The 14,320-nt window shown below is 42.0% G+C and overlaps 1 protein-coding gene across 2 annotated transcripts; it reads right to left on the minus strand.

Moving 5' to 3' along the window:
• Positions 1-451: 451 nt before the first annotated feature.
• Positions 452-1,819, minus strand: LOC149375999 (uncharacterized). 2 transcript variants are annotated; one of them, XM_089592157.1, is made up of 3 exons: positions 1,479-1,819; positions 903-1,390; positions 452-691 (listed from the first exon to the last, which is right to left on the minus strand). In XM_089592157.1, exons 2-3 carry the CDS (start codon positions 1,374-1,376, stop codon positions 524-526), a joined length of 642 nt encoding a protein of 213 aa, XP_089448283.1. In that variant the 5' UTR covers positions 1,377-1,390; positions 1,479-1,819; the 3' UTR covers positions 452-523. The 2 variants fall into 2 exon arrangements, with proteins under 2 accessions (XP_089448283.1, XP_089448276.1); XM_089592150.1 differs by having other exon boundaries at positions 903-1,400.
• Between the last annotated feature and the right edge of the window lie 12,501 nt (positions 1,820-14,320).

Below are 14,320 nucleotides of genomic sequence, written 5' to 3' on the forward strand. Positions count from 1 at the left end.
AACTTATACGTACATTTTTACATAAATAAAATTGATGAGCACTTGAGCAGATATTATTATTATTATTATAGTTGTTATTATTAGTTGCTTGTAGGAAATTTTTATTATTAAAATAATTCATGAATGCAAGCCAATGCACTAGAGAATTTTAAGATGATCCAAGATCAGTCGTGTTTAAAAGAAAATCAAGCATAGACATCGTCACATGCCTTTGTTCACACGCGCATGTTTGAAATTGAAGTTTTAAAAGCTATTCGACAAAAGTAAAACTCAAATAAGGTACCTAACACGTTATCTTATATATGTCATTAGATTCAAATAAACCAACGTTTCTTATCAAATGGCACTACCTATCTCTGAGTAAATATGCTTGTATGAAAGTTTCACTTCTGTATTTTCACATAGGTATATGATTGTAATAAAAATATACGTGAATGAAAAATACGTTAATTTATTTATTCACCTAAATGGTTGTTCATGTGTAATATCTAGTTTTATACTTCAGCACGTAGCTGCCTGTTGATCATCTCCCCTTCTTACAACCACATTGGGTAATGATCAGATGGGGGTGCTCGAGGGGACCCACGTCATTTACACCATTAATGTTCATGGTAAAGTTTTTATAAGCCACGGGAACGCAGCAAGGCTCTAAATCGCATCGATCAGCGGAGTCCACATCGTAAAAAAATCTCTGAAAAAAAAAAAATACGATTGCTATAGCTTAATATAACCACAATTTAAGCGTTGCCGATGATATCATCCCCAGTAAGCATACCACCCATTAGAAGTTGTGATTCAAATGACACACGTAGTATCCCAATATATTATAAAAAAAAAAGGTAATTTTTGAGAAAATACTCGATATACGCTCCGAATAAGGTAACCAGTCGAACGATACTCACGTATGTCTTGAGATCATGATGCGACTTGTTTGTAATATTAAAAGTCGATGGTCCGCAGTGTCCTCGGCATTCGTTTACATTAACGTACAGGTCGTCCCCGGTGATACCTATTTTGAGGTCATTGACACGGACGAACTTTTTATGCTTCTTACAAGTATCGATGTGTTCCTTATGATGATGGTGATGATGATTGTGGTGCTTATTATTCTCCCTTTTGTATTCATTGTGGTTCTCGTGGTGCTTATGAAGTGGGTGATGTCCTCCAAGGTGTTTGTGCCCATGGGCTTCCACTTCCAAGGGAATGAACTCCGAGTCCCTCTTTTCATCTGATTTAACGATATATCGCTTCGCTCTTGGTAAATATGGTTTTTGCTTTCTTGAGTTGATTTTTTTAGCATCGGAAATGCTTACAGCAGCCAATGCCACCAATAATACGGCAAGTGACATCATCACAAAATGTCCTCTGCACCTCATTGTTGTACGTGAATCTAAAATTTACTTCAAGGGCAATCATCGGCAATATAATTGCTATTGAGTTAATTAAAATCACAATTTGAAATCTATATGCCAACTCACCAGTGACAACGATAGCAATCGGAATACGGTGTGGTTCCAACTCTCGAGTGTATTTCCGATCACGTAGAGAAAAGTTTAACACTCCAATTCGTGCTCAGTGTTGTACATATAATATAATGTATACGCAGAGCGTATAAAAATTAATGTTTATCTAGAGTCCATTACGTTGTCATGTGATATGCCATTACCGATCAACGCCGATACTTAATTATACTGCCACTCTCTAACTTTTCAAACTCAACTGCACACTTTTTCCGAAACGTATCGAGCTATACGTTTGAAGGCGCTGTAGTTGCAACTATAAAAGAAGACTAAGATGACGTAGCTTGCGTGCCTCTCAATTTGATTGGTAGTTGAAAAATGTCAATGACCAATAAGATCCGTTTTCAACTGTTGTCTGATATTTTTTGTCTACGCCTCGGACCTTTCAAATCAGCCCCTGTTTAGTTGGGTCACTTTTACTTGGATATCCAGATAACGACATAACGAGCTCGAAGGAACCAAAGACATTTTAAAAGTAGTCGTGACACAACACACGTCCAAACCTAATTACTGCCAGCTATCATCGTCTGGGTGATAAGATTTGTCCTTTGGTACTTTTTCTTTGTATATTTTTTCAGATAGTAACGCTAAGGATACTAGTGGTGTGAATAATGCACTATTAATCATTAAATTTATAGTCTTTCAAATCACTTTTTATGAGCCAAGTCGCAACTTAAAAATCGAATTAGAAAATCGAAAATGTAGGAACAATTTTTCTAGGGAAAAAACGTGCGGTCACCATTCTTGGTCAAATGTTTCGAGAAACATGTCATCATAACTTTCATTTACATTCTAGTTTTCACTGTTGGTAGTTAAAGTTCGAAAAATAAATAATTTTAATGACAACTTTTTAAATTTCAAATAGTTCTTCCACCGTACTTGATAACAGACAACAAAACAAGGAATAAATAAATACGTTTCTTCTTGCTGACAGTGCGCTCGATAAAGTGAGTTTTTAAAACTCGATGATTGTAGCGATACTTTGAGTAATAAAAATAAATACATTATTACACTTGATCACTTAAAGTTCTGAGATCCACTAAGAGTATATAATTTTTGCGCACTATGAGGTACAGCAGAAATAGATCAAAATTTACTAAGAAAGCAAAAAAAAGTTATTCTGAAAATAGCATTAAAAATACAAAAAACCGCTACCGCGTCATTTAAAAACGTAATAATAAGTATGAAGATTGATAGACAGCAAGCTCTCACGATTAAAAGCACAAGCTTCAGGAATAACACGGGAAAGAGAGGAAGAGTTGGTTTTGTAGCGAAATAATTGATTCCACGTTCTTCGCGTATTACTGCCGGTAACTCCTATTAACATTTTTCAAACCACTTCCCAAGCCTGTAATGTAAATTACGCGCGCGCGCGTGCGAGCGTTTATTTTTCTTTCCGATACGTATACACATCCCACGAAAATAGACGAAAATCCCAAAGGCACGCGTGTGCACGTGTACATAATTACATTTGAAACACGACTCCTCGGCTTGCGCGTAACGTGTTATACCACGCATTGTACCGCTGCATATAATGACACGTGTGCCTGTATAATGCACTACGGAGGTACAAACAGCTTCCTCTGCACTGCTATACATATTTATCTCTACTAAGATAGATTACCAATCACACTGGCCAAGTATAGCGATCGATCGGGAGCAAAGACCGATGATGCTCCTTTCGATCTCGAACTTTACGCTGATCCATCCGTCTTTGGTACCTATATACTTATGTTGGCGCGGACAACTTTATACGCACAAAAACGAGCAACTATGCGTATAGAAATGTATGCATGTGTGTTTGACTGACGTAAGATGCAGATTTTAATTTATGCTATGGAGCTGCAGTTGTTTATTTCTCGCAATGAAATTTTACTCTTACCTGATGTCGTTAATTGGAGTTGTTTATCATTATTATCACAGTGGGGCGATGGTAGTTTTTTTTACAATAAATCATATAAAAATCGTCTTCTTACCTTTGGAATTGTTAATAAGACAAACTTTTTCGTGTGTATCTCGAGTTTATTTTATGTGCGTAGACGATAAGCCTGAATTTATTTCGTCAATTGGGCATCACTTCATTGTCTTGGCGAAAAATATGCGTATGTTCTTTCTTTAAAAATTTACTTTGCAACGTCTCATTACGGCATATTACGCGGCAGTAAAAAATAAATTCGTCTCGCGGACCACCGAGAATACCCGTTAAACTCCCAGCTGTCAAAAAGGAGAAAAAAAAAAAAAGTACCTATACTCCATTACACGCCTCATTTTTTGCCCTCCCTTGGTTGGCAAGCAAAAAGAAGAAAAAAAAAAAAAAAAAAGAGCCAAAACTGCAAGTCGCTCTCGAGAGCATCAGCTCTCCAACAACAACAACAACAGCAACAGCAGTATTAGTTCGGCCAACTCTCCCCGGCTGCGCCATAAACTTTGCTCTCGACGGTCTCTTCCACCTTTTTCTTCGTTCACCTCTCCCCGGCCTTTTTTTCTTTTCTTCTTCTCGTCCTCGTTCCTTTTCTTCGTACTTTCTTTGCGCCCGTGCGATTTTTCGCGCCAATAGTCCCGCTGGCACGTGGATGTCCCCGAAAATCATCTTTTTTTTTTTTCCTTTCCTGCGATTCTTTCCTTTGGGTACCACCAACTTGCCCGAGCCACTTCCTCGTTTCCTGCCTTCCCCCCCGTCAAAATGAATAAACAACTCAGCGATCTGATATGTACTGTGTTTCAAACGCCTCCGTCCAGCGTCACGCGCATAAAGGACTCGAGTGAAACTGTGATATCTACGGCGATACACTATAACGAGAAGCAACAATGTAAGGACTGACGTCGCCAGCACTTGATATTCAAATGGTGGTTTTATCACTCTAGCTTTAAAATTCAAAAGCAAAATGAAAAAGCCGGGAGCCATTAGAGACGCGTCTGTGCAACACGCGACTTTTTCTACTTGTGTAGATTGCCATCGTCAGCCGGAGATAAAAATTCCAATCAAGCAGCAATATAATGTTATACGAGTGGTATGTATCACTCACCTGCCACGCAAACTCCCAAGCTTTATGATGCCCAACCGTGTGAGTATACGAGTATAATCATCGGCATCCTGATAACCACCCCTTGCACCACCCGCCTGCAGCAATTAGGTATACATATCTCCTTGGCTCTACTGCCAAGCGCGTGCCCACGTTTGTGTTTTATATATATATGTATGTATGTATGTATGTACAAAGGTGGTGAGAATAGGTAGTTAAAAGGGAGTCGTCTTCGGATCACATTAGAGATTAATTCGATCGGCCTACGTACGAGGTGTATGGGTTTGATGACAAACGCGAGGCTCCTCTGCGAGTATATATCCGTATATGTTATATGACATGCGCGGGTGTGTTTGACTTGTAAACAACGCCGAGCGGGTAATTCGATTCATCTGATGCCTGCAGTAGACTCTTCCCCTCCCACGTCTTCTGTGCGCATGTATACGTAATGAGGTTACACGTGTTTGGAGCCATCCCTCCAATGGGGGGGTGGTACAAATGCGCTTAGGGGAGGATGGAACGTCGGAGCTACGAGGGGGAAATTCCTTATCGGGAGGAGAATTTCGGCTTATTTTTCTCTCCCGAGACAAATCGAGGGCTATTATTTGGCGAATTTTACTTGAGAGACGGAGTTGCTGTTATCAATCTGTCGAGGGATACATTACTCGCGTTCGAGAGGTGATCAAGCGAGTGTGTCATGTCTACAGTTAATTCGCTGGAATTCTTACGACCACGAATGCGAATTTTTCGTTTGTTTGTTGCCAGATACATAAACAGCCGTGGCCCGAATAAAAGGCACCAACAGCTACCATCAATACACCGGGCGAATGAAAACATCAACGTTGAAACAATAATTACCGTAATCATCTTTATCTATCTGCACTCGACTCGGCTCCACCCGAAAAAAAAAAAAAAAAAAAAAAAAAAAAAAAAAGACAGCACCTGTGCCCAACCGCTTATTTAATCAGGAAGAGGGGGGGGAAAAAAAGAAGAAAAATCGTACGGAGGATGAAATCCCAGACAGCGAGCCGGGCGCACGAAACACGCGTGGGTTATTACGCCAATAATGACCGTGGCCGTGCCATTTTTTTTTTTTTTTTTTGTTTTTTTTTAAACACGCTCTGCCCGTACAGACGCAGCGCGAGTATGCAAATTCGAAAGCGATGGGCACCTAAGGAGAGGGGAAGACCATCTCGCCGTAACAGCATACGTTTATATATATATGGGTAATACGCGTGTGGTTGCTAACAGCTGCTACTGTGTCCCTGCAGGGTCAGTTCCGGTGATTAAGTATCCTGGGATACTCCTGACGAGCGACGCTTGCATAGGAGCGCGAATTATAAGCGATTGAATTCATATTAAACCATGGATACATGGGTGGATCTCTGACGTTAATGTCAAGGCGTTCTTTACCGCAGCATTGCAAATCCAAGTGGGTTACACGTGTAGATAAAATTTTTGTACTATTTGTAAAATGCATACTACTGTGGTATGGATAAATATTTCAGGAACAATTAAACCGATGCTTTGTCAACTACCATCGATTTTTTTTCTTTTTTTTTTTAGCAATCGACAAAAGTAGCTGTATAGAAAGTGAAAAGTTTCCACTCAAACTTTTTCTTTTGAAACGTATTTAGTTGATAGGTAGAACTAGTTAATTAGTCGATGCAACCACCACGAGCTTAATTATTCTCGAAATTCTTATCAACGCAACCGCAATGCATTTTATAAAAAAGAGCAATTTCAACTACGCAAGTTTTTATACGCGTACTTGGACACACACACACACACTTGGATTTACTGTAAATGAGTTTTTGCATATTTTAAGTTGATGTTTGTGAAACAAGTTAAGCAAGTAAAAAAAAAAAAATAATAATTGCTTGCAATCGATGAGTGATTAACTATGAACGATTCAAAACTCGAGTAGCTTACCGACGTTAGATTTTATTTTCCCACTGTTTGAAAATTCTTTTTCAAAACCTCATCGACTGCAATCGAAAGTTATTTGTAATAAAACTTCTATTTTATTGTAATCGACTTATTCGTCAATCATTTTCAAAGGTATTGAAATTACATTCAAATCACTCGAGCTTAAATCAAAATTTTCAATCCCTGCGTCACTCGATTGCACACGCAATCGCTCCACAATAATTATACGCTATAACACCATTATTAGCACCCAATACTCTCCTCATACTCTCATCGCAACAAATTTCCGAGTAATATTTTCCAACGATTTGAAAATATTATTCGCTCGAGCTCACACGCCGGTTTCTGTTTAATTGCATGCAGGGCGCGTGTGCGTGAAAAGCTCAGCTTTTGTGCATAATGGGCGCTCGACTCGTTAATTCCCCGATATTCGTTCGCACCCGGTGAAAAAAAAAGGGGGTACGCTGCTGATGCACAAAGCATTTTAATGCCTTTTTTCTTTATCTCCGACGCTTTCGGAGTACAGTTGCCGATAGCCAATATTACTTGCGCCAAGTACTCGAATGGACTTTAGCGCTTTCATGCTCGTTTTATCTCTACTTTAATACCCACGTATACGTAAAAACCTTCTCTTAGTGTTTGTAGATCGACAAACGTTATAGTGCTGTTGATAAAATATAATATGCTGTATTCATGCAAAACAAAAATTAACAAATCAAAGAGTAAACAGAACTAGGATCATCTTTGCTATCGATATACCTGTAATATATGTCACTTTTGTGCTTTGTCCCCTTACAGGCTTTGGATGAACTTGCAACGAGCTTCTGAACGTGGTTTTCGCGCCTTTCGATAAGGCACTTTCGAACAAATTCAATAAAGAGACTGTGCGGGTTTTGTTTGGTCTCAAAAGTATTAATTTTATTCGCGACGGAGGATTGTGTATCCTCTATTATTGAGATCAGATGGAGAATTTTCAATTAAAACTGTCTCTGTTGAACCTATTGAAACGATATTCATTTTCTTTTAATCTTTCTTTTCCGCACGCTTTTCGTGAAGCTGATTAAAGTTAAAACTTTTACGATATGTTTTTTTTTTTTTTTTACGCAACGCATTGAACGTACTTTCTAAAATTCGTAAAACGCCCAAACTATTGGAAAAAGCAATTTTTGCAGGGTTTGAACACTTGAAACTACGTGTTTTTAAAAAAATTAACTCGCATAACCCATCAACTACACTTTTCGATAAAAACAAACCGAACGACTGGCAGGAAAAAACGCCAATCCCCATAAAAATCGCACTTGGCCGTCAATCTCCTCTACTTCCACCCTTGCACCTTCAATTCTCCCCATTTTCCTCTTAACTCCAGCTTTTGCGTGCAGAAATCAAACACGTCTCTCTCTCGCTTCTTCTTGGGCCCCTCGTATGCATACAAGTACGACCGTCATCGCGCGTGCGATCGGAATTAAAGCTCAATCGGAAATAGACTCGAGGCTGTTCGATCGAGCGCGACTCACTCCGGGGAGTCGTAAATTCCGACGAACGAGCAGCTGCATTTCACTCCACAGTTGGGGATAATATATGTGGCCTAAGTATATACATGGGAAAATAAAAAGCTGCGCCAAAGACGAAACGATATCACGGATAAAAACAAAATTTAGTGCCACCGTGGCTACATAGGATTTCATCCCCGTGTGTTTTGGTGAAACAACACCGAAATACAAGCAGAAGAATAATACCTAAAAACGAATACAAGGTAGTACCTGTACAGCAGTAATTGCACAATACATGGAGTATATGGTAACGGTGAATCAAAGTCAGTGACCTTCTGAGGTATAAAAATGATATACGGGCGAGATTATGCTACTCGTATGCGACAAAAATACCACCGAAAGATTTGGATCTCGGATTAATCTCGAAAGCGTCCCCCCCACCGAATTAGGTTGAATTACGACTGTTCTTCCGGGCGCTGCCGGGGTGTTACCGACTCGCTATTAAATTTACAATGTACTTACTGCAGCCGCGGGATCTCTAAATACCGATCGCCTCGTCGAGGCCGTAAAATTTTTCTAAAACCGTGCCTTTCCCCATCTACAATAAGGTTTTTTTTTTTTTTTTTTCATTTGAGCGCACACGTGACGATGGTTTGGGTTAAAAAACCGATTCTGCCTTCTATTAATACAGAATCCGGCATGAAAACGGAGGTTATTAAATTACAAAGCCATGAAAAATGAGTTTATGATTTTTCTTTGTTTTTTGTCTCTCTGTAACTCTGAAAGGTATAAATAATATTGAGAAATCAATGCACGTACGCATTGTATAGGTGCTCGCTACAACCCGCCGCAGAGTTACCCGACAAAGGTACTATTGGCTTGTTTTTTTCTTCCCTCATTTATTTTCCTTTTCATTCCCCCCCAGACCGTATTGAAGCCGTTGTCCACGAACATCCCATGCAGAAAGGGACTGGAAGTGATGTACGAATCGGTTATCGAGTCGGGCACAGCTGGGCTTTTGTTTCTCGTTAAATTCAATATTATTCTCTCTCTCTCTTCACGACGACGACGACATCGGCTGTTTTTCCCCAAAACTCAATTAGACATCGGTAAACAGGATGGATTTTCGGAACAGGCATCGCGAGTAACTGATCGGTGACGCGAAGTACACCTCGTATACATCAAGATCCCCGCGGTTCCGTCGCATCTTCCATCATAGCGGTAATCGTCCCCGACACCCCCCACCCCTCTCCGTTCTCCGGAAAGCTTTCGCTTTCGATACTTTGGCGATAGATAAATCATACGAAGGTAATTCTGTTTTCGTTTTTTTTTTTTTTTTTTCCCTTCCTCCCCGGCAAATTGACGAGCCTCCGGTGTCTTAACTCGATATCCACCTCTCCCTTAATTTTCTCGCCCGTGGGGGGATGAAAAGAAAACACGTTCCATCCATTAGGGGCGACGTTTTCCCGCGTCAATTATTCCTCGCTTCTTCCGGGCAATCTGCCGTAACAAATCGCACAACGGAGCTACGATGACTATGCCTATACACGCACATGCAATGGTAAAGTCGTCAGTGGTGGTAATCCGTGCGTGCGCTTTTCTCCCGGCAGCCGACATTATTAATCACGAAAAAGGGAGAAACACCGCCAACTTGGGTACGTATGTACAGTTGCCACACAACATTTGGATTTAACAAAGATACTGTTTGCGTATATTCTTGTTTATGTATGAAGAAAAAAAAAAAAAATCGTCCATGGTGGTAGAGACAAATAAAAAAAGATTCATCTCTGCACCTTATTTTTTCTCCTCTTCGTGCGCGCAACACCTGCACCGACTCTCGCACGCCATCTTGAGTATCGGCCTTTGCGTTCGTGCATTGTTATTCGATGCACGCGACGATCCTCCGCAACGCGTTTGCAAGTAAAATTTTCCAAAAAAAAAAATTAAAAAAAAAAAAAATCTCAAGAGCCAACTGACGCGCGTGCGTCGAGCTATTTTCAAAAAAAAAACGAGCAACGCTCGTTGGCTGTAAATTAGCGATGCCCTTTCGATCCCTCGCGCGCGCGACACGGTGAAAAATGCGCCTCTCCCCGTAGCGTCGTCGGATGCACTTTCCACCGGGACACACGTATACAATTTACGAGCCTCGCTCGCCCCATTGTGCTCCCCCGCATAAGTGCACACACCCGAGGTTTATTTATAAAACTTTATCTTCGCGGCGCACCGAAATAACAGGAGAAAAAAAAAAACGCCCCCACGCGCCGATCCCGATTTGTTTTTCCAGCGCCACTGGCGATGCGCTCGAAAACCAGTTCCGCGATAGAGCGGAAAAATTTTCGAGCCGATAGCGGAAAGCTCTCGCTGGCACGACGTTTACCGAACGCCAACGAGTACACACCGGCTTACAGGGAGAGCAAGCCGGGAGAAAAAAAAAAAAAAGAAAAGAGTCTGTGTAAAACAAAGACGATCGGTAAGGGTATACCGATTCGAAGCCGGCTAGTGTGTATGCACGCGACGAGCTTTGGATTTCATAAATCCTGGTGGACCGGTAAGTGGAAAATCGATCGCGAGCCGTTCCCGTAGGCTGTACGGGCATCGTGGACCGGTATGCACCCGGGGAAAATAGAGCAAGACATAGGGATTACAGGTGCGCCGACAGGTCTACCCTGGTATATATATATGTACATGTGACGGAGGCCGGAGGAAAGGACGAATTAAGTAATTAAACTCCCGGGGGCCACGTGCTCGTCCGTTGACGATTCATCCGCACTTTGAAGATTCGATTTCAGTCTTTTGATTGGCTTCATGATAATCAGTGCAGTAGTGAAAATTATGAATCGGTGCGTATACTAAGTAAATTCAGTCGCTGACAAGCAGTGCAGAACATTCGAGTATATAAGTGTCCGTATCCACTTGAAAAGAGCAGCAAACATGTAAAACATGTGTGCACACGCAAGAGCTGTACACAACCACGTGGACCGCTGCTTGTATTGCGCAAAACACGTAATTACGCTTGCAGCTGAGTTTTCAGCGCGACTCATGGTTTTTTTTTTTTTTTTTTTTTTTCGTGGGCACCCACGCGCACGAGTTCGCATAAACCATCAGCCGACACTCAAAGCGCCACGTGCTTGGGTGTAGACGCGCGGGAGGGTAATTAGAACGAAAAGCCTTCCGACTGCATGTATCCGCTTTCCCGCGTCTACATAGTTTCGGGTAGATCTTGTCGAGGCACATAATACATATAAGCAGCTTCGACTGTTTTTCTTAGGAAAAAAAAAACATTATACGAGCTTCGAAGGAGTAGGGGGAGGGGTTTTTTATATACGGGTATCGATACTGGAGACGAAGCAAAATTAGACGCCCCCCCGAGAACATCAGGGATGACTTTGAGTTACCGAGCATCCAATAAGCCCAGGGTGTGGTTTTTATACACAACCGGCTATAATTGTATTACAAAAAAAAAAAAAAAAAAAAAAAAAAAAAAAAAAAAAAAAAAAAAAAGTGAGATCCCCCCGGTGTAAAGCTTAAGCTCCGAAAGAGAAAAAGACACGAGTAAGCTGGAGAACACACATTATCAACGATCAGATTAGATTGTACCACGTGTGGCTGCCATTACGCTTTAATACCCCGCTCGTTGTGTATTATATGTCTGGTACAGGGCTAACACAACAATACTCACCGTCGCGTGTCGCTGGGAATAATGGGCCATACATTGCACCCATACTAATGGAGACACGGTTTAAGAATAACTAATCGCACCCATGGATGTTGGTGTTTAGCTTTAGTAGCGGGAAGTACTTCCATTTTTTTTTTTTTTTTTTTTTTTTATTTGTCAGAGGAGCGTCAAAACCATGAGCCATCAGCACGCGATTCCTTAGATTTCGATGGAACATGTATTATATTATCTCTCTCACTCTTTTTCGAGGATAACGAATGTAGCCATTGTTGTCACTTGGTATTTTTTTCTTTCCCTTTTCTCTTTCCCTAATATTAGTTTGGCAAAACCACCTGGCTCCCCAGAAAAAACGACGCCTCGGAGTCATCGGGGCATTTTAGCCCGATTCGCGAATCTTGTTACATTTCCTTGGGCGCAACGGAGGAGAGGAACAAAAAAAAGGGGGGGAGGGAGACGAGCAAATGTGTACAGCAAAAGAGAGCATCGGCCGAAGCGGGAAAAACGGGGGCAAGAAGCCGCGGCTCATTGACGCTCGAGAGAAAAACGCGGATGGGCGGGCCTTTTTCGCTCAAGATGATGAGAAAAAGCCCACCACTGTGCGGCTATCTCTCCCTTTGCCGTTGGGGGTATACACCGTGCGCAAGGCGGTAGCAAATTAAAGAGCTGCTTCGCTCCTTTATACGTAATAATTTTTTTTTTTTTTTTTTTTTTTTTTTTTGCTGCTGATATCGCGAAGAGCTGTGCAAAGGCGTTTTCGGAGCTCTCACGCGAAAGGAAGCAACTCTTTTTTTTTTCGCCCCATAGTAAACCAACGTACCTATGACGCTTCCTTATTCACTACTCCACCTTTTCAGGATTCGTTTCTGTCTGGGCATCATATATACATGCAAACACACCCGTGAGACTTCCGTAGATTTTCTCCCCTTCATTGAGGCAGATTGAATTTACAAAGTATATTATATAAATACGTACGTATACGATGTCAATGGTATTTATATGATCTCGTCTGTTTTTGCGAAGATGAGCCGTTTCGACGGAATTAACTTTACCATTGAATATTGAGCGGTACAGGTACAACATCGGATCTGGCTTTGATCAGAGAGGAGGGGGGGGGAGAGAAAGTTTGCAAGAAACACAGCGTGGCGGGTACTTTGGAGTATTTTGATTAAAAATTCGCCGTAGCTTTGAAAAGCTCTGAAACGGCTCGAGATCCCCGTACCATGGCAGTTGGAAAACGTAAAGGAAAAAGAATGCAGCGTCCTCCCTCGGGCGACTATTAAAAAAAGGGCGGTGGGGAGGGAGGGAGTATTAATTAATCCGGGACAAAGAAGGCCGTCCCTTTCCGCAATGAATGGCAACGAAGTGAGGGCGAATGGAGTGTCGCGCGGTACGTAAGAGGGAGCGAAATAACTTTGCGGAGAAAAGTTGGGTATTATTTTTCTCCCGATTTATCTACCCCACCGCGGTGTACCTATAGGTGTGTATTGTACACAGCGCGGGCGAGTCAGACGCGATAAAAGCCCGGAGGGGACGCCTAATGGGACTGCTTCCAACCGACAGATCAATTAACGAAGACCGAACGGTTCAACGTGTTGAATTTTCCAAACGCGTGTGTGGGTACATTACGAATTGCTCGGCCAAAGAGTATAATATACATGTACGGGCTACTGTAAACGCATAAATCTCAGATAGAATGTCGTTCGATCTCCCATTCTCTCTCGGCGAGATACACATGGTATCGCGATTAACTGGCTCGAGTCTCGCCTTGAAATTGTAGACGTGCCTCTGTGATCCACCGAAAGTATCCCTCCTCTCGAGCAACGAAGTGATAATGGGCAGTGTCGTCGTGTCGGGAAAATGACAGAGCCGCGGAATCCCTGGAATCGTGCCAATGGCGTTACATTACAGGCTGCGGGTATACAACATATCTTCAAGCAAACAATTTTTCACAATGGGACTGAAAAAGGGCGAAAGGAAGAGGGTTTCAATGTACCTCCGCGAATCTGCAATTAGAAATCATATTATACTGCGCGCAAACGCGAGTTTAGAGTTACGTATAGGTACCTCTAGGAAGCCTCTGCCCACAAGAGAGGTAATATAAAATCAGCAAGTCCGGCTAAATGATTTTCGAAAGCCGCTCGGCGGCTCTTGCCACGTGTGTAGATACCACCGCGTTCCGGCAACCCACGCTGTCGCTGCACAGACCGCACGTGTACACAAAAATATACGGGACACGTTAAGGTATATGCGCTTTTTTCGAGGCGCGCTGTACAAACCCACGGCTGCGGGACGTATATCAACGATAAATCCCGAGGACTCGCCGAGGGTTTGAATTACTCGCCCACCGGGAGATATAATATCGTCGCGCAAAAGAAAGTTATTCATCGAGAGAGAAACGAGAATCTGCGGCTGGCGGTACTTATGTATGTGACAAGTGGACGAGCTAACAACGTACGTGCTGTGCCGCATGCGCGTATAATGTATAAATTATTATTATTTAGGTGACCGCATTGCGTCTGAGGTCCGCACCCCTACAAGGAAGGAGAGTTGTTGCTTCAACTGATGTACACACGTGTACGGTACATTCTGTAAAAGGGCGAAATTTGTAATCACGGGGTCTGCTGGTGAGGCGTAATTCCGGAACAACGGCCGTGAAATTTTGATTTACTCGCCAAGCGGCTC

The sequence above is a fragment of the Copidosoma floridanum genome, unplaced genomic scaffold (assembly GCF_036245765.1).
Source record: "Copidosoma floridanum isolate Cflo_tuat_1 unplaced genomic scaffold, Cflo_Japanese_pri ptg000001l, whole genome shotgun sequence".
Taxonomy (NCBI): domain Eukaryota; kingdom Metazoa; phylum Arthropoda; class Insecta; order Hymenoptera; family Encyrtidae; genus Copidosoma; species Copidosoma floridanum.

What these genes read in the sequence shown, in the direction of transcription:
- LOC149375999 (XM_089592157.1), bottom strand. Translation starts at nt 1,376, where the DNA reads ATGAGGTGCAGAGGACATTTTGTGATGATGTCACTTGCCGTATTATTG. An exon ending in ATCATGATCTCAAGACATAC is followed by an intron (nt 692 to 902) that starts GTGAGTATCGTT and finishes TTTTTTTTTCAG; the next exon opens with AGATTTTTTTACGATGTGGA.